Source organism: Molothrus aeneus, chromosome 2, assembly GCF_037042795.1.
Source record: "Molothrus aeneus isolate 106 chromosome 2, BPBGC_Maene_1.0, whole genome shotgun sequence".
NCBI lineage: Eukaryota > Metazoa > Chordata > Aves > Passeriformes > Icteridae > Molothrus > Molothrus aeneus.
The window spans coordinates 31,262,915-31,283,268 of record NC_089647.1 but is presented as its reverse complement, the minus strand read 5'-3'; the positions used below and the strand labels follow the sequence as shown (position 1 = coordinate 31,283,268).

The following is a 20,354-nucleotide window of genomic DNA, read 5'->3' as shown; positions in this document are numbered from 1 at the left end:
AAGGAAGGCAAGGAGAGATTACCCAGTACCACAGCATCCATGACAAGAGCAGGGACATTTTTACATGTGATACTGTAGTAAGACAAGGACAGGTTGGCCTTGTGACTAATCCTGCAGGAGTTTCCTGGGTTGCTTACATGAATTCAAGTAACTGGATAAGATAGTTGCCCTTGCCTGTAGAAGAGGGGTGGTAATACTTTTTCCCTACTCTGAGTGTCCTGCCTGATTGGGTGAGAGCTTCCCCCTGATGTAGGAAGCTTTTCATCTTATTGTTCTGCAGTGTCTATAGAATTAGTCTTAATAAATAGGCAGATACAAAATAAATCTGTCCCTAGCAATACTTTTTGAGCATAATTCTAAGTATATTCCTCCAAATTCAGTTGAGGTTATGGCATTCCCTGCTATTCAATGGCAGTAGTGAAAGGCAGTGCTGTCCAAAACTACTTTTCTATTGTTTTCACAGTCAAGCCAATGACAAAAAGGAGAAAAAATTCAGATCTTGGAAGTTTTATACTACAGGTCTCCTTCAATTCCAGCTGTCATCCTGTGAGCTGCTCAAACCCCCGGCTGCATCTGAAAGGTGTAGAACAGAGGATGCTCTGTTCAAACAGGAGGTGCACATCAACGTGATACGAGGAATATGGAGGAATATGGATACAGGGCGGTGGCTGCAGGCAGAAAAGGCAGACATGCTTTCTTTCCTAGAAGAGTCTCAGCCTCCATTCAGCTCTTTTCAGAAATAATGTGTAATAGCAAAAAGATACATCTGAGAGTGGGTATGAGTTCAAGGTCTCTTTTCTTATGGAAAAGGCTGATGGCTCATCAATAGTCCATGAAAAAGACCATAAACAGTAACTTCAAATGAAAAAAGTACTTGTTCACACCACACACAGTCATATTGAGGCACCACACACAGGATGTGGTGAAGGCCAAAAGTATTTAGAGTCAAACGGGGTTAGGCAAACTCTCAGAGGACAGATTCATGAGGGACTGTCACACCCAGTGGTCCTGCAGAGAAATTTGCTGAAGTGGATAGAGGTGAAAGACCAACCTTGATTCCTAAATCACCGTTCACAACCACTGTCCCCTTTTTGTCTTCCAAATTGACTGCATCCAATCCATACAGGGGTAATAAAGATGGATAGTTTCCTTGTTCAATTTATTGACAGGGAAGTAGGGATACAGAGCTAGTGTATTTAGGCATGGGAATTCACTTACCTAATTGTGAAATAAAGAGGTTGGATGGCACAAGGTGTGCATGGGAATTGTCTTGGGATTGTTGCTACATTTTCATTTGAGTCACAATTTAATTACAAAGACTTCCTGTAGACCACAACAGAACACTGAGAATTAGACACAAAGCTTACCCAGGAGTGGGTATAAAGCTTAACACCCTGAGTGAGTCCTGTACCAGGCTTTTCTTACTGTCTAAGAGATGACACACTGGCACAAGGTGCCCAGGAGAATTGTAGGTGCCCCACCCCTGTAAGTGTTCATAGACAGGTTGGAAAGGGTTTTGAGCAACCTGGTCTAGTGAAAGATGTCCCTGTCCATGGCAAGGAATTAAAAATCGGTGATCCTTAAGGTCCCTTCCAAAACAAAGACATCTTATTTGTTGTCATGGAATCCATTCTACAGTTCTGTGACTAGAAATTATCTTCTTTTTTGTTTGTTGGGTGTTTTTTTTTTTTTTGCTGTTGTTGTTATTTTTTTTTTTAACAAACAAACCCCAGGCTATGTTTTTATTGTCTGGAAGAAAATAAAGGAAAATATCTCCCAAACAGATTGAGAAAGGCTATGCCAAGGGCTTTCACCTAGGAGGCTTGAGACACATTCAAAAGTTTGTCCTGACTCAGATGAAGGACATAAATTTTAGCTTCCTGTATCCCAGGTAAGAGCCCAAATTAGCAAAATGTGGGTAATGGAGAAAGAATGGGAATACTTTCAGTGAATACCAGCATTTTATGTCACCAGTTCTTTGTCACTCTTGAGATTTGCTGATAAATGAGCTGGTTTCACATAGGGTTTGGATGTGTGGCACATCATACACCCAAACCTTGAGTCTGACAAAGACAGTTAGGAAAAATTTGTAGGCTGATCATAATAGAGTGTACATGGTCAGGCTGTATCTTGCAGCATTTATTATTTAAATGCCATTATGCACTCTCTATTATATTGAGGTTCTGAAGAAAACCCACTTCATCCAAGAATGGCTAATAGACTCATAATGAGAATTTCAGTATAAAACTAAGATTTTTTTCCAAAGTAATTTCCATTTTGGAGTAAGCCAGAGTAGGGTTCTAATGGCTGCAACTGCAGACTGCTTATACTTGACAAAAATCATTCAAAAGAATTTTTAACTTCAGGCCCTAAAATCTTCCACTAGCACAAGTTAAATGTTCCAGCCCATGACAGAAGACTTAGGGAGTTGCAAACCAGAAATAATTGAGATAATTGCATTCCAGACTCCTCCATGTTTTCCCACCACTACTGTTTCAAGCTTTCCTGGGCCTCGAGTTTAATGTAGTTTTAGATTTATTCATGAAAAGGTCACAAACCACATGTTTTGGACAAGGCACTACCAACTGTCTAGCAAGTCTCTTACCAGTAGAAGAAAGGCTTAGTGGTTGAGACCAGAAAAGGGAGGTTTTGTTACTTTCTTTGAGTACTGGATTGAAGCCAAGCAGTATTAATTCAACTCTTCATTCTCCTCCTCTCTTGTGCCTGCTTCTTTCCTAAGTCTTTGCCAAAAATGTGAGAGGATGTTATACCTATAGCTTAATTTATTTCTTATTAAGATCTCTTGGGATTTGAACCTCTGTTATAAATCTGAAGCTTAAGGTTTAATAAAAAACACAGGAATCCTTTATGTTGTGGAAGAATCTCCCAGAAACATGGTAAATGGCATCACACTGTTTAAGCCACAGTAGTGTATTTGCTAAGATCAGATCATTGCTGATTCTGATCACCAGGCAATACAAATTTGATTTGAATAACCCCTGAGTACATACTGAAGTATTTGCTGAATGCTTCAGAAAGAACATTCACCTCTACATTTATGCCAGCTTTGTGGTTTAGATGAGGTAGAATGGGAGGCAATATCTTAGACAATTTTTGACAAATAAAAATGACCAAATAAGATTTCTCAGGTTCAGAATTTTGTATAAAGAAGGCCTAAAGGACTGAACTAGTGCATAGCATCCCTGCCTGTGGCAGTGAGGTTGGAACTAGATGATCTTTAAAGTTCCCTCCAGCCCAAGCCTTTCCATGAGCCTAAGAAATCACAATAAGGAGACTTGAACAAGGCATTTCATCCTCATGGAAGTGGTAAGACTGTCAGAGTGGATTGCCTTCTTTCAAATATGATGAAAGAAGGTGATGACTTAATTTGGTGTAGGATATTAATAATCACTGACACAAAGTCATTTAATCATCTGAACTCGCAACTTCTTTGATTGCAGCTTAGGGTCCTGAGTTGGAGCTAATTTCCCAAATAACATTGCTGGTTTGCCCCCAGTATCTGTTGGTGTCTTTGAGAAGGTTTATATAGAAGGTGAAAATTTGTCTCCCTTTTGACTCTGAGTGCGGTTTTCATCACTCACCATGGGATTTCATTGGTCAGATACAACTGCAATTGTCCATGCTCCACAGTCCTTCTGACTGAAGGACACTGTTGAACATGAAAGTGCATCTTGTTGATAATACCTGAGGTTCATGCTACTGTTCTCCAACAAAGATTTCAGGCATGCATTGGCCACAGTTTTTTTTAATTAATTATTCTACTATGCTTATGTGACTTGGTTCTCAAAAAAGTCAAGGGCTCAGTATCAGACTCAGCCTTGGAGATGAAGTTGCTGCCCTCAGTTGTGTTGTTTTATTCTTGTACCACCTTAAGCAATTTGCTTTGACTTCCCGTGGTTCATCTCCTCCTCTATAAAGTGTAAGAAAGGATACTTGCTCACTACTTACCAGCTTTAGGTCTTAGTTAATGATTCAATTTGTGCAGCCCAAAGGAGAGAATATAAAATTAAGCTTACTGCTCGGCATCCTATGGCTGTGCTCATTCTACAAGGGGCAGCAGCAATAAAAAATAGGGAAAAATATTGCTCTAAGCAGTTAAATGAGATCGAGTTCAAGAAGACAAAAAGCATGCCCTGCCAAGTAAAATAATGCCATTTTTGGATAGGCAGTTTTGCAGAGGAAAACAAATGAGAAGTGAAAAGTAGTTCTTTTGCTTCCTTCAGCACAAAGGTGGAGGTGGAATCAACCCACCAGAGCTCATGCCCACGTTTTCTTGCAGACAAGATATTTCACTCTTCAGCTTTCTCATCATCCTGTTGCCATAACTATATGGGAAGTACATAAAGCTATCTGTACTGTTTAAACCCTCACATTTTGACAGAAAATTGGATGATATGACATGCTGCCTCCCAGAACAGGCGCTGTCTATCACCTTGCTGCTAATCTCTGTGATTAGTGACCTGCAATGTAAGTCAGCTATCAAAGACCACCTGTCCTTTTTGCTATAAGCACCTCCCAGCATATCACTTTGTGGTGTCACACTCCCTTGTCTGGTTTTTGATTGATGCAAGTTTCTCTTTTGAGCAGTGACTCAGAAAATAAATCATACCCCTTGCCATTCATTGAGTGCGATTCTGCAGCACAAAGCTGGTGTGGTTAATCAAAGCTCCAAAGAGCAACAAAAACCAACAGAACTGAGAATGAGGAGGAGAGGTATAAAAGATAAAACATCATAAAAAGGATTGTTTGGGAGCCAGCCAAAGCAAAAGCAAAATAAAAAGTGCTGCAAATAAGCATTATGTTTGCTGCACTACTGCACCAGAACCAGAACGCTGATTTTTTTACTCTACTCCCTGACATGTGTGCAGGGATGTGAGAAGAGTCCCACACTCCTGAAAAATATAACTATATCAAGGAATCTGATTTTACAGGCTTTTACTTCTAAGTTACCCTTTCTGGGGTCAGTGGGATTTTTCTGAGTAGAGTAAGTAAAGACAGAAGGATGCTTCTGTTGTGAGCTGTACTCCAGACCAGTTTGTGATTCGGCTGGGATTGGATCCCCATACACAGAAGGCTGCCAAAAATAGGAATGGCTACTGCAAGTAATTGGCCTTAAAGTAGAATTTTAAAAAAGGAAAAAAAGGTGAAATTTTATATGTTATGCAGAGAGCAGTAAGATGAAAGAAACAAACAGAACTAGAAACAATGCATTATAGGACAAGAAAGTCCTTTCCAAATATAAACGATTCAGAGCAGAAGAGTTTTGTGCTTTTATAGAGGAAAATGAACACGGAAGTGAAAAGGTACATATTAGAAAGCCTGGATTTTTACATCCAGTCCAGCAAGTTTATGGAAGCTTTTAAAATTATGAGGAGCAATCATGAGCTAAAGACGGAAAGAAACTGCTGGTTGAGTATGTAATTGAGACGAGTGTGATTCTTTGTGTTTGTCATGTGCCAGAGAAGTCAGGAAAAATGTGAGGTGTTGATGGCACTTATGAAATTGTAGCAGAAGTAAAATCTAGGCACAAGGAGTAGCAGAAAAAAAATAATAATCTACCAAGAAAAGCTATGAGGCAAACTCTCAGACTACAGAACTCCGTTGAAAGTAAGGTATCTGAACCATCTGGGAATTAGGCCATAAAACTGAGATGACAAGAACTGCATGTCCATGGAGAAGTGCTGGAAACTTACTTAAGTCAGGTAAATGCAACAGTTCAGTCTTTAAAAATAGCTTTAAAAAAATCATTCATTATGTTTTATGGAGGTAACCTTTCTATTTGGAAAGTCAACCCAAGTTGTGAGGGAGAGAGAAATAAAAAGTTGAGAGGAGTTAAATTTATAAAGACATGAATGAGTTGGGAATAGAAACACTGTTGCAGAGGAATGTGCATATGGATGGTGCAAATTTACAGGGCTATTTTTGATGAACTGTAGGAGAATTTTCAGTTTTTCAGCACCTTTCCTTACAAAAAGAAAACCCTTCATCTGGTGGGAATTCAGTCAATTTCCTCATGTTTTTTTGTCATTTCCTAAATTGCAAGGTTACTAATGGTAATTACAGACCCTGTTTGTACCTTGTGGCTCTAGCAGTGCAAAAAGATTTCCTTGGCACATGTTACTCTCCTGCTAGTAGGTTTTTAAATGACCAGCCCTAGGTAGGAATTGCTACAATACTCGGGAGCAGACAGAAACCATCTTTCCTCATTTCTTTCTTAGAGAGTAACTACTTCTCACTCACATTCTGCTATCTTCATCCTCCATAACAATAAACCACAATTTCAGTGTTCATTATAGCGGCTCACAATACTGGGCTTTTGTGAAGGAGTCTGTTTTAGGGTGTTATATTCAAAAGTATAACAAACCTGCTCATTCTAAGGTTTTCAAACAGAGATGCTATAAAGGGGACAAACAGATTCAATAACAAGTGTAAAAAAAGTCACAGTTTTTCGAGCCAAAAACCTCTTTTTTTTAAAAAGAAAGGGGAGATGACAGTGCACTGAAAGGCAATCAGATGCTCTATTTCTCTTATTTCTTTCCAGTGTGAAAGCACCATATGTTTGATTCAATGCAAAAAAAAAATCTCCTATTTGGTAGATCTCTTACATGCTGCTATTGCTCTATAGCACAATGCAATCTCCTTCACTATTGCTTCTACATTCAGGCCTTAGTTTTGTACCCTTACTCTGCAATACATTTAACATGTCAGTTTTGGCTGGTAAGTAATCCCATTTGCATTCACTGTACTACATTTACCTGAATGAATTTAAGTCAATGAGTTTAGTGGGTTTAAAAACATATTTGAAGTCATAGTGGTGCTCAAGTCTCTGTGGATGACTTAGATAAAGCCTGTTAAAGACACTCCTCCTTCCCCATCTCCCCTCCTAAGTGTTCAATAGTTTCTATGCATTTTTCTGACAAACAGAATGTATGAACTTGGTCTGCCACTGTCTCTGGAATAGACTGGAGACAATGGATTATTTTTTTTTTTGTTATAGTAGTGCCTTAATTCCCAGGAAGAATGCTACAGAAGCCATACAAGGTGTTGAAATTGGGGTGTGTCATTGCAAAGTTGGTATTGGAGGTTTTTTTTGGACTAAAACCCTTTAGCAGTTTTAGCACAATCAGAACTGCCGAAATAGGACTGTGTCATGGTTTAACCCCACGAGAGGCCCAAGAGTGTAACCCTGCTTCTTTGCCCAGCTACCAGTTTACCTCACAGTGTTCCTGTCATTCTTGCTTCCTCCTTCAGTCTCTCTTCGACTCCAATATTTTTGTAGTTGTGCTTTTTCCAGACAGCTTTTCAAGCAAGAAATTAATAATAAAATTTGTCTTCAGGCTTCAGGATTACTATTATGATTTTTAAGTTATCAGAACCTCTGCTAGGAGTCTCCCATCCTTCACACATCCTTTGTTTAAAACTCCTTAGTTTTAAAACCCACAAATGCTACCTTACACCACATCCCTTTAAGCTGACCTACAAAGCTCACAGCACATCCATCCTCAACTACTGCACATTAGCTGTGTGAGGGCAGATGTACATTTGGTATTGGGAAGAAATTCTTCCCAGTGAGGGTGGTGAAGCACTGGCACAGGTTGCCCTGAGAACCTGTGGATGCCCCATCCCTGGCAGTGTTTGAGGCTTTGAGCAACCTGGTCTAGTGGAAGCTGTCCCTGTCCATGGCAGGGAGTTGGAATTAGATGATCTTCAAGGTTCCTTTCAACCCAAACCATTCTAGGATTCTGTGATTCTCTGAAATCCAGGACACAGCATCTGAGGCAAATCTAGGATCTGAGTCATGGATGAGAAAGATTTGATTAGTACATTCAGGGTTTAGCTTTTCAAGAAAGAAATGCCAACAGAATGTGATTCAGTTCTTGCCATATATTTCCATATGTATTTGCTGTGAAAAAGACCAAGAACTGATAGGTTCTTCCTGAACCTTTCGCTTTCTGTTTTTAAATGCTGATGGTAAACAATATCCTGGGGTGGCATTTAGAGAATCAACTTCTGTTCTTTAGCAGTCAGGAGGATTCAGTTTCAGAGAAGCTCAGTACATAATTACAGATTTTCCATGTTTGGTTTGTGTATTTCATCATTATTTTTCCTCATAAACAAGTTTAGATATTAACAAACATTTTTTCCATCTTGATGCAAGGCATTGCCTTTATTTTTTCTGTTTTCTGTCGCGTTTAATAAACTTGAAGTAAAAATACTATTTATTAGTTATTTTGACAAAAATGCTTTTAATACCTTTTATTTCTGATATCTGTTTTCTCTGTGTGCAGATATGTACACTTGTATTACAGTGTTTATATACATTGGTTTTTCCACAGAAATAAATCCCAGGCCATGTTGTTACATGAAGCAGAACACTATCATTTATTTACACTTTCTCAGCTCTGCTTAAGTTTTAATATATTTCCAGCTGAGTAAAGATGAGCCCTCTGAAAAGGAAGACATTTTTATGCAATTTCCATCCACATGTCACTCCTTCAATCCTTCCTTTCTCCCTCTCCCTTCCCAGTTGCCTTCTTATACCATCTCAGTCTTTTGTTCATACATTCTAACCTCATGATCTGTGGAAACATTTTTAAAACCACAGGACAGCATTTTTCCAAAGCCCTCCAGTTACCCAAATAGAGACATTTCAGCATTACCCGATCTTCCAGAGATTAGATGACTGATGAATACATGCCTCCTTGAGGTGTCTGAATCACTTCCTACAGAAAGAAGACACACAATATCACAATCAGTTTCAAATTCCCAAGTGTATAGTTCAGACAGATGCAGGTTGCTGCATATATGTATCCTGTTAGCAGTGGCAATTATTAAATGAGTCACACATAATTGAGACTTTCTTTTTATTGGTAATTGTTCTAAAAGGGTTTTTCTGGAATCCATTAAGTAACATCCCTTTTCTTCAGTGTAAGAATGTATAAAGAAGGCAAATTAGCCACTGAGGGCCCAAAGGCATGACATTTTTTAATTCTCTCTTTCAGGTTATTCCAATCTGACCACCACAGAGACGTCATTATTTTAATGTTGAATACTCAGACAAGGGTGCCATGGATGTAAAGGAAAGGAAGCCGTATCGATCTCTGACTCGGCGCCGCGACACTGAGCGCCGCTACACCAGCTCTTCAGCCGAGAGTGAGGACAGCAAGGCACCCCAGAAATCCTACAGCTCCAGCGAGACCCTGAAGGCTTATGATCAAGACTCCAGGCTGACCTACAGCAATCGGGTCAAAGACATGGTGCACCAGGAGGCTGATGAATTCTGCCGAGCAGGTGGGTGCTTTTCAGCAGATGCAGCTGTAAGCAGCATGAGGCAATCAGCTGAGAGCCAGAGTTGAATCGGAGGCTACCTTTGAAAGACTCTGAGGCCAAAAGCATGATGTAAGAGAGAGACTTAAAGAGAGCGACAGAGATGACCTTCACTGTATTGCACAAGACACTGTGTGCAGCCCAGTGTCCTTAAATGGCATACCCATATCCCATGTTCATTAGCACTTATAAGACACATTTTCTATGTCTTAGTCTTTCTGTCTGCAGCAGCACTTTGCCACTTCCCACCATGAGACTAGAACCCTCTGTGCACATGCTGCATGGTACTGACGTGGCATGGAATGTTCCTGCCTGCTTAGGAGACCTTTCACTGTGTCACATGTCTGCTCTGTCATGAAGGAAGTCAACAAGGATGCTGAGGCAGGAGGCAACAAGTGGAGAGTGTCACTGTCCATCTGGTCTACAGCAAAACCCAAGAGGCCTGGAAGAAAGGAGACAAATGGGTTCCAGCTGGAATGACCCCTCTTGGCATTGTACACAGCCTGCAGGCTTTAGGTTTGCCTTTGGGACACACTTCAGTGTTAAAGGAGTAAGGAACATCTTTAGGACTTACAGGAGCACATTTAGTGAATCTGAGTCCCAGTATCTGTGAAGATGCGGAGTTTCAAGAGTCACCACAGACTCCACAGTTCTAACAGAGATTCCAGATGCCCTGAAGTCAGTGCAGTTACAATTTTCACTGCTGGTATTGCCTGTATGAGGTAGATTTCTGTCCCCTACCATAAGACTCATCTTCATTTTTCTGTAGAGATGTAGTTCAGATTCCAACCAGGACTTCACATAAATTGTTTTTAGAAGTCCATCAAGAAAAGCATAAAATGGTAAAGTGAGTCAAATAGAGTAGGCAGCATTCCAGAAAATGGACATAAACTAGCCTACCCAGAGTACTCTGAGCACATTCTCTGCAATTTGGAGAAGCTGATTCCCCAAAAGGAATACATATAATTACACTCATTAAAATTGGGGGCTGCTTGATTTTTCCTCAAAAATCATGCACTTGTGCTTTTGGTGCAAGACTTCTCTTCAAGGCACACGCAACCAAAATGATTTGCTGAAGTATCTTCATGCATATGGCTTTGGTGTTTGAGTTTCAGAATAACTGCAATAGGCAACAATCAACAAAAGGGCCAATAGTTGATGTAAGTAACATTGTGACATCATGAAAGCAGTTTCCCTCTTAGCAACTCTGAAGTACTTCATCCCCTCTAAGGAATGTATGCCATTATAAAGAAAAGGAAACTTTTTAGGTCATTGCATTTGCTTACTTCATACAATATATTCACCATGCAGGATAGATGTGAATTAGTCCAGGTCAGTGGTTTTCAACTTGGAGGTCCATGAGGCCATGCAGACGTATGGACTTCTCCTAAGAAGTCCACAAAAGATTACTTTTCCTGAAAATCCAGTCTGTTGGCAGGGAATGTAATTTTTCTATACACAAGCTCATGCTTGCCTAGGAAAATTTTGAAGGTACTGAGAAATAGTAAAAATGACTGGTCAAAGTAGCTGAAATTCATTGAAAAGTTAAGATTAACCATGTCAGAGCACCAGTTCTGTTTCTGATATAACTCTCACAAATGGCTACACTTAAAGCTTTCTCCCAGTTTATCCTGAGGGTCCCAAAACTGGCCTGAAGAGTGTTAACAATTCTCCCAGACTTTCTGTACCACATTTTTCACTGGCAGTAAGCCATGAATGGACCTCTCTTTGTGATGCTGCTTGGCTTGAGGCCAACTGAAACCAAGCCTTATTAGCCTGCTTGACATCAACAAGGCAAAGTGAATTTCTCTCCTGCATTGGTTTGGAAGGCAGAGGAGGAAAACATTTCAAATTGACCAAATAAATTCAGTAAATAAACAAGTCAGCATTTAAATGGTTTTAGCTAGAGTAAGTGTCAGCAAATGTGCAAGTCAGCACAGGAGAAAATAGACCAGATCTGAATTAAAAAGTCTTGGATATTTATTATCCTCCTTTTATTGACTTGAGTTCTTCCAGCTTAAAGGGTAACAGTGAGCATAGAATATGAAAATCAATGCATCTGCTGCTGTTTATTGCAAATAAATTTGATTTTGAGTTAATTGTAGCAGTCATTTTTCATAATTTATGAGCTGCTGTTGCTGGAGAACATCAGTCATGCTGCACATTGATGTGCCTGATGATGCTGAGTGTGGCTTCTTTCAGGCAAAGGTGGAACATGACATCAGTGACTCAAACACGCAAGGAAAACCAAAAGATATTTTTCAGTACTCCACAAGGGATGGTTTAGAAAAACCATGGCCTTAAACATAAGTTGAACCTAGAAGAGAAGAGCAAGGTCTCTGGGGAGATACAGCTTCCTAGCATTTATAACTTAGGTCAGGTTTATTTGCTTCCTTATGCCATGAGAATGTAGAGGACAATCTCTCAAACTACTTTGTAATTATGTTAAATTATTACTTTGCCACAAGCTTGCATTGTGCTTCCCAAGCAAGGGTCGGGCAGAGGTGTGAGCCCCAAGCAACCTTTTCTGTCCACTGTCTGAAAGCTTTAATCTTGTTTGGTCAATTAAAAAGGTGTGAAGTTCATGAATCCTTTATGCAGTTGGAGTGTTGTCAGCTGCAGATTTGTAACCAGCTGAATCTGAATTTTCTCCTGCCATCAAACAGCTCCTTCTCTGAGCTATACATGAAAATGTTGTCCAGTCCCACTATTCACCTTGCATTCACATACCTTCTCTCTGTTCACGGTGAGCTATAAAGTCAACTGAAAAAATGAAATGAAAAAATGTAATAAAATAGCATTTACTTTTGGCCACGTGTCATCTGATGCATGTGTGCTCTAATATGAGAGACCTTCCCCAGTCATCAGGGCTCAAGGACAAACTAGGGTATTTCCACACCTATGAAATTGTACTCTGGAAAAGTAGAAAACTGACTATTTCTACTGGATACACATTTTCTACCATATGATATTTGACATCAACAAATAGAAATGTGAGAAAAACCACACAATTGTGGGGTCTTGAGAAAGGAGAAAATGGTAATTCAGCTTTGGATGCAACCTTGAGATCCAGACTTGATGAACAGATTTCAATAATGAGTAGTTATGAACTTCAGTGTTCAAAGGAAGGTTAGTGCCTGAAATTTCCTGGAGATTGTGCATTCAGATTTATCTTGTTGAAATATGCCTGAGCTGCAAACTGTTCAGTTCTTTAATCCATTCAAGGCATAGCATAACAGAAGCAGGGGTGCATTGAGCTGTATAAATGCACTGTGCAGCTAAAGGCACTCATGACTGGCCAAAATCTTTTCAAGATATTCAGAGTTGAAAAATAAATGCATGCATTAATAAATAAATATGGATTAAAATTGCTCTCCCCGGTCTCTTGTGGAACTTTCCAAACAAAGTGTGCTAATATTTGAAGCCTTATTCACATCAATTCAGTCTGATTTTGAAGCTCTGCAGGTAACTAGACATGGAGTCAAGAGTCACTTTCCAGGTCATATTTTTAGTCAGCTAAACAATTGCATCTATTTGTGGCCAAATAACCTCTGCTGTGACTCTATCAGAATGAATAGCTAAATGTGAGGCAAGGTGTGAGTGGTCAGCATGGGGAAAGTGAAATCGCCAAAGGAAATTTAAATCCCCAGTATGTAATTTCAGGGTTTTCAATGAGCAGAACTCACTCAAATTGCCTATTGTAGGGAAGTTGTCAAGTGTATGGTAGGACTTTTGATCACTGCACGCCTCATTTTGCTTTTCCCACAAGAAGATTACTTTTTGCCTCTCCTAAAGTATTGCACCATTTCTACATCCATTTTTCGTTTCAAACTTGATGATTTCATTGAACATGCCCTGAATTTTTGTCAGGTTCCAGAAGCAGGAATCCAGCGACTTTTTAGTCCTGGCATCTTTGAAAAGAGATTGTCATGAGGTGAGGACTGGTGTCTTCTCCCAAGTAACAAGGAATAGGACAATAGGAAATGGTCTTGAGTGACACTAGGGAAGGTTGAGATTGCATATTTCAAAAAATTTCTTCAGTGGAAGAGTGGTCAAGGATTGGAACAGGCTGCCTACAGAAGTGGAGGAATCACCCGTCTCTGAAACTGTTATAAAAAAAAGTGTAGATGAGATGCTTAGAGACATTGTCTCGTGGTGGACTTGGATGTAATGGTTGGACTCGATGATCTTAAAACCTTAGTGATTCTATGATTCTGTGATCTCTTGGTCTCATTCAGAGCAAGACCACAGAAGAAGGGTATCTTTGGTATGATGTTGCTGTGTGTTACTGTGACGCTGATGTGCCCCACGTGAAGGTAGAGGATGAACACTTCAGCTCTTGACTTGTGCTACATGGCACCGTGACCTATTAAAGAATAACCCAGCTGATGTGTTTTTCTCACAGGAGCCAACTTCTCTTTGCGAGAGCTGGGACTTGAAGATGTGACACCGACACACGGGGCTTTGTACCGGACTGACATCGGGCTGCCTCACTGTGGCTACTCCCTCAGCGCCGGCTCGGATGCCGACACGGAGGCAGATGTGGTCATGTCACCCGAGCACCCAGTGAGGCTCTGGGGACGCAACACCAAGTCCGGGCGCAGCTCCTGCTTGTCAAGCCGGGCCAACTCCAATCTCACCCTCACTGACACAGAGCACGAGAATACTGAAACAGGTAAGTGGTGACAGTGCATGCAAGTGTCAGCCTCGAGCTCTAGAAGGAATGTCTCTTCCTACTACTCCACCTTAATCTTCCTTAGGTTTAGTGATGGGGTTTTTTATCAGACTCCATGAAAACACTCTTCTAACAGCCCTAGTCGTGGCCTTTTTACTGTCCTACAGAGTCTTTGTTAATGAACTGCTGGAGAAGCTCCTACTTATTTATCACTGTGACAGAGATCATTAAATAGCTGTAATACTCTCCCTGCTTTTTGCAGCAACCTTTCAGAGGGAAGGCATTTAAATCTCCCCTCCTCTGGCCAATGCTACTCTTATCTTTGCTCAGATTTTCTGGGCAGATAATTTTCTTCTCTTCCTTGCTGGTTCCTTGACAGGGGCTGCTTCATTTATGTAAATTGGCTGACTGCTCTCTGAAGGAAAACAATGGTGAAATATTTTTAGAAGCCTTTTTCTTTGTGTGAAACAAAACCTGAAGGTCACAGATTTTTTTATCTCTGTAACTTTGTGTCCCCAGCTGCGGGGATTCCTGCGTGCCTTTGTAGGTCTGCGAACCTTTTGGTCAGCAGTTCTGCCCAGCAGTGTAGGAGAAGGAGAGGAGACTTTGATTCAATTGCAACTTGACCCAGGAGTTCATCCAGTCCTATATGCCTTTGCACCTTTAATTCAATTATAGCACAGCACAGCCTACTTCTTGATATAGCTGCTGCGTGCAAGTCATTGGGCACTTGTGCTCGGCACAGAAAGCTCATGTGAAATGACTGTATCACTTGTTCTTTTCATGCTTTCTGCCACAGTATTATAGTGACAAATGATGATAAGTTTTCCTCTGGAAGCCATGACAGTGAGACATACACCACCCACATGATTTTATGTTTAACTCCAACAAAATTACAGTTGAAGCTTATTAAGTTTCTACTCAGAGATAATGATACATTAGGCAGAGTTCAAAGATAAATGGTCTTCTGTTCAAAGGATGTACGGAAGAATCTTTTTAAATTATCTTTACCATACTTTTTAAAAGATTCTTAGTGTAGCGTCTTACAAGCAGACACACAGTGGCAGGTTGCATTGTTTTCCTTCTGATCCTTGTGTTTTGATGAAAAATCAGAGGGATGATCACGGTCAATTAAAGTTTTGCAGATTCACAAGAAATTGATAGAAAGCAGGCAAAAGCAAGCACCTTGCACTTCCATCCCATTCTCCTCTATCCAGGCTCTCTTTTGTGCTTTCCATGTGATGTGTGAGCAGCTGCAATCCTATCCCATACATTTTTTCTTTCCATGCCTACTAAGAAAAGCAGTATACAGAATTCTAGGTTGGTCCCCCCTTTGGTCTTAACAGAGAAGAATTGCATTATCTATGGGAGTCTTTTTCCCTGCTCTCTACACCTGCAAATGCAACTTTGTACCTACAGATCACTTTCAAATGAAGTTACACTAGAAACAGCACAGTAGCAACTTCACATGCCTTGAAAGGCTTTACTGAAAGTAATCACAGAGGGTGAAGGACTCATGTCAGGTTGGAGACATCCTTCAATTCCTCTTTCCTTAAGTTTAATGGCACACTAACCATTTGTTGAACCATCACTTCATAGCAACTAGAAAAAGAGAAATGAGAGGTGGAGAACATACAATGCTGTATAAAAGTAGGAGTTTCCTTGGAGGCTAGGCATTTGCAGTCTTAGATGTTGGGTAGTTTGAATGAGAAAGGCTGTATCATACTAAAACCAAAAGTCTGTGTAGCACAAATAAAGCACAGATTGCTGTGGTGTCCAGTATGTAATAGTATTGTTCATACTGACAAAAAAAGAGGTGGTGGAGCTTAAAGGAAAATATTAAGATCTAAACTATGCTGGCAATGAGCTTCATCTGATGCTTAGACTTTCCTGGGAAGATGTCATGGACATCAGACCATGTTCAGGTCAGAAAAAGTGGTCCAGAACTGAGAAAAAGTTCACTTTAATGTAGGGACTGTGGTTGAATTGGTGATATAAACATATGCAAACAAATGTTGCAAGGTAGAAAGAAAAGAAGGTTAGGGAAAATTCTTTTAAGTAGGCAGAATTTGAGCATTTTCTTTTGTAATTGCTTGGCACAGATAAAGGCATGAGAAATCTTTGTGCACAAACTCCTCACAGCCTGAGATCCTCTCAGAAGCTTTTTCTGCTGAACATAAAGGCATTTTCTCCCTCCTCACTCCACATAAGTAGTGTTTCTCTGGGCTGCTAGCTATCACACATGCTATTTTGAGAAATCCCAGATTTATAGAAGAAACATTTTCAAGAAGACATGAAATTTTGCTAATGGCAATGTAAAGTAACATAATGCTATGACTCAGTTTACAGGATGCCTTTATGAGCCAATATTAATTGTTGACAGTATTGATAGAAGTTATAGCCTTTAGCGGAAGTCAATATGGACTTTATGAACCTGCCATCAATAGAAGAGTTTATGGGGCTCATTAAACCAACTTCTCCAATGAAGGTCAAAGTCAGCAGTTTTTATGCTGTTCATTATTTATCTAAAATAAATAATCAGAATTTACTTCTGATGCTTGTAAATCCCAAGTTGTCAAAGGATGATTCTGCCAAAACATTTATTATGTTCCTAGAAGAGGAGAGGAGTCACTCCCTTGAAAAGTAGGTTTATTTTTATTTCAGGAGTGGTGTGGCCTAAAAGGAACAGATATGCTGCTCAGAAAGGACAGTCACAGTCCATCCCTGTCCTTAAGGAAGTCTATGAAGTGCTCTGGTTTCACAGCATTTTGTGAAACCATAGATCACTTAAACAGGGAGCTGGCATGGAAAGCCATCCATAGCTTTATCTAAACTGTTATGAGGTTTTCACAGAATCCCAGAGGTGTTTGGGTTGGAAGGAACCTTAAAAAACATCTAGTTCCAGGCCTCTGTCCTGAGTAGGGACACCTTCATTATGTTGAATGCTTCTAGGAGCCAAATGCTTTTACTAAGTTAAGAGTTTGTTTTCGCTAAAGAGCTGAGTTATAACTCTGGCATTGCCCTGAGCTCACATCCTGCCCGCTCAAACAGCCATGTTGGCTTCCCCTCCAGTGGACAGTGCATTTCACTTGACCTGGATAGTCACTTTGCACAGTGAGGGGACAGAGGCACAGCTCAAGTTGCTGCATCTTGCCTGGGGACAGTGCCATCATTCTGTATTGCTGATGTAGCAGGCACTTTATATGGTTCAAGGGGTTTTCTGCAGCATGATCATGATCTGAACTGGAACTGTGAACTCCCATTAACAGTTCAGAACCAAACACAGAGGGAGTCTGGTTCCTGGAAGTCTAGGAAATTTTAGGAGAACTTCTTTCCTATAGTAGATTGCACTATTTCTCAGCAAGACTGATTCAAGCAAAAGAAGTTCCTGAAGTGGTCATTTGGAGTGAAGCCTGGAGTTTCCTGGCGGTACCTTAGCTAACCCCGAACAGGATTTGTACTGAGCCAGCAATTGTTTACCATAGAGAAGAGCACATTGAAGAAAAACGAGGTAATAGTCTTCCAGAAATTGGCTTATTTTTCAGCAACTTAGTCACATACAAAAAGAAAAAAAAAACCCAACCCAAAAAACTTCTAGTCATAAGAACATCATTATAAAAATACAGTACCACAGGATAATTTAAACTGAAAAGCATTGCTGAAAGTCTCTGGTCCCTCTCCTGCTTAAAGCAGGGCTAAGTTGGAGGTCAGGTTGGGTCACTCAGGGCCTTTTTCAGTTGCAATTTGAGTATCTATCAGAATGGAGAGGCCACAGCCTCTATATCCCGGCTCTGGAGGTGACCACGTTTGCTGTGAACAGCTCTTTTTCTAAGAGCAGATATGGATTTCAACTGCAACTCGTGTCCATTCCTCCCACTGAGCACCTCCAAGAATATTCTGACTCCATCTTGTGAACATCACCCATTGCAAAAACAGTTGAAAGACAGCATCTAGAGTCTTCTCTCCTCATAAGCAGTTGGAAGGCAGTTTGGCACTAGAGGAGATCAGAGGAGTCTGAGGACTTCCAGTGCTTAAAGTTTTTAAGTGTAAATTAGACAAAGATCTGCTGAGAAAGGTCTAGACTAGAGGCTGTCTTGGTCAGAGTGGCCTTCCGTGTGGGTCTCTCAAGCATCCCTCTTTCTCCAGTTTCAATTCTTGCAGCACTGCTGGGCCTTTTTCCTCTGGGGCAGTGCAGGAGTATTCAGGCTGGGCTTTTGTACTGTCTAGGGGACTCCTAACATATGTGGACATGGACAGTGTTTGTGTGCAAGCATGCAGGAACTGGGCTGTGTCTATTTCCTTTGGGTCTGTAATAGAGATCTTAATCCAGATCCACCCAAAGTATTATGAATCATGTTGGTAACCCCTGGACAAATTTGAACTTGAGAGATAGGCAGAAAATGCATAGATATTCCAATACAAAATCCCTACTCACAAAAAAAAAAAACCCCGAAAAAACCAAACAAACTAACAAACAAAAAAAACCCAAAACCCCACCAACAAAAAAAAAAAAAAAAAAACAAAACAAAAAAGCAAAACAAAAAACTACCACCAACAACAAAACCAGACCACTTTTTCCTCTACCTTCAGAGTGATAATGAACTTACTGGTTTGCTCAGTACAATCATTACAGGGTTACCGTACACCTGGGTCAACAGCATTTTTAAAATTGGTCTTTGTGAAAGTGGAATTGCAGCCCTTTAAAAACAAACAAACAAACAAACAAACAAATACAGCATAACTTTCAGCCATTCCAAAGAAGCCATTGCAAACTATTCCAGACTAAGGATTTACTTTAGTTGTAATCTGGGCTCAGCGCTCATATACACCAAGGCTAGTATTTGGTTAAATATGAGAAGGAACAAGAGACAGAGGAAGCAGTTTTTTTCATTAGCAGGACAAGTCAGCCATGATTAATGCTGTGAGGAGTGGCGTGATGTTTCTCTCTGTCATCATCTCTTCCTTGGAAGAATGTGGGCAGTATCAAATGGCCAAAAGGATCTCACAGACAGGATGATTAGCATCAGATGGCTCAAGACAGTTCAGCTGAGTTGAAGATGCTCAACTGTGATCTATCATGTAAAGAAATTCTTGCAGCAGAAGTGTAGCTGAAGTGTGACTTCACCTCACTGAAAGATTAGTAGATATGAACTAAAATTTCAGATCTATCCACCCAGGAGGCCAAAATTCAAGCTGCAGGACCTTTTCTGTCAAATTGCCCTGTGCAACATCTTTCCATCTTCACAATTCAAAGCCATGTGGGAAATATCATCCTGCAAAAACTTCTTCACCCCTTCTATGATTGCAAAAGGGTTTACTATTGGACTCCGATCACCCATTTAATGATGAATTGGATATAGGTTTGATCACCCCAACACTTCCACCACACATCTGTTGATCATCTCTGTTTAGGATGTACAGTTTCATCTCAGGGTTCATTTATCTTTAGCTTCATTTGTGAAAGCACCAGTCAGTGCCAAAAATTATATGGTGACTATAGTAATACAGACACTGGTGAAAAGGTTTAAAAGCAGCATTTTGGACCCACATCCTACGAAGAGGAATAATTTCCCTTGTGTCCCATCCCTGGAATTGTTCATGGCCAGCCTGGATGTGGCTGTGAGCAACCTGGTCTAGTAGGTGTCTCTGCCTTCCCAGGGCAACCCAGGGGTTGGAGCTAGGTGGACTTTAAGGTTCCATCCAACCCAAACCGTTCTGTAATTTTTTTCTTTTAGTCAATGCTGTTCTGGATTGCATTTAAATGAATGCATTTAAAACTGCCAAGCAACAACTAGCTCAGTCTCCAAGCATGCTCTCCAAGCCTTACCAACTTAACCAGAAAGGTAGTAGATATGTTACACTTAATTTTTGCTTTCTCATCAAATAAATTGCCTTTCTGAAAAATTCTGATAGGCTGTTGTAAAACTGAAGCATAGTGGCAATCAGGAACTTTAAAGCTCACATGATAGCTCTGCCTCCTCTACCATCCCAGACTCAACTCTTAGCCATGTTAATTGACATAATACGTGATTTACAGAGCATTCCTTGCAGTAACCGCCACATTCTCTGCTTCCACTGCTTAAGCCATTACTGTTGCTAGAAAGAGTGCTTAAGAAACTGCATAGGGTTTTAGGACTCAGCAGAACTGAATGCATATAGAACATATTATAAACACAGGGGTACATTAAAGCAGGAAATAATTAAAGACAAATGTTTCAAACAAGGAACACCAAAGAAATGCTACAATTTTATTTCTCTGGGGCAGTTAATAAATATTACTGATGCTTTCATTTATTCAGTAGTGACTGATACAGAACTCACCAAAGCCTTT

At 40.3% G+C, this 20,354-nt stretch overlaps 1 protein-coding gene across 5 annotated transcripts in view; it reads left to right on the top strand.

Moving 5' to 3' along the window:
* TENM4 (teneurin transmembrane protein 4) overlaps nt 1-20,354 on the top strand; it is a 741,938-nt gene that overhangs the window by 387,644 nt on the left and 333,940 nt on the right. For all 5 annotated transcript variants that reach the window (XM_066572311.1, XM_066572312.1, XM_066572314.1 and 2 more), the window contains 2 exons: nt 9,024-9,312; nt 13,754-14,023. In XM_066572311.1, the coding sequence (XP_066428408.1) occupies nt 9,090-9,312; nt 13,754-14,023 (493 nt within the window). In that variant the 5' untranslated portion in view covers nt 9,024-9,089. The remainder of the gene's footprint in view (nt 1-9,023; nt 9,313-13,753; nt 14,024-20,354) is intronic.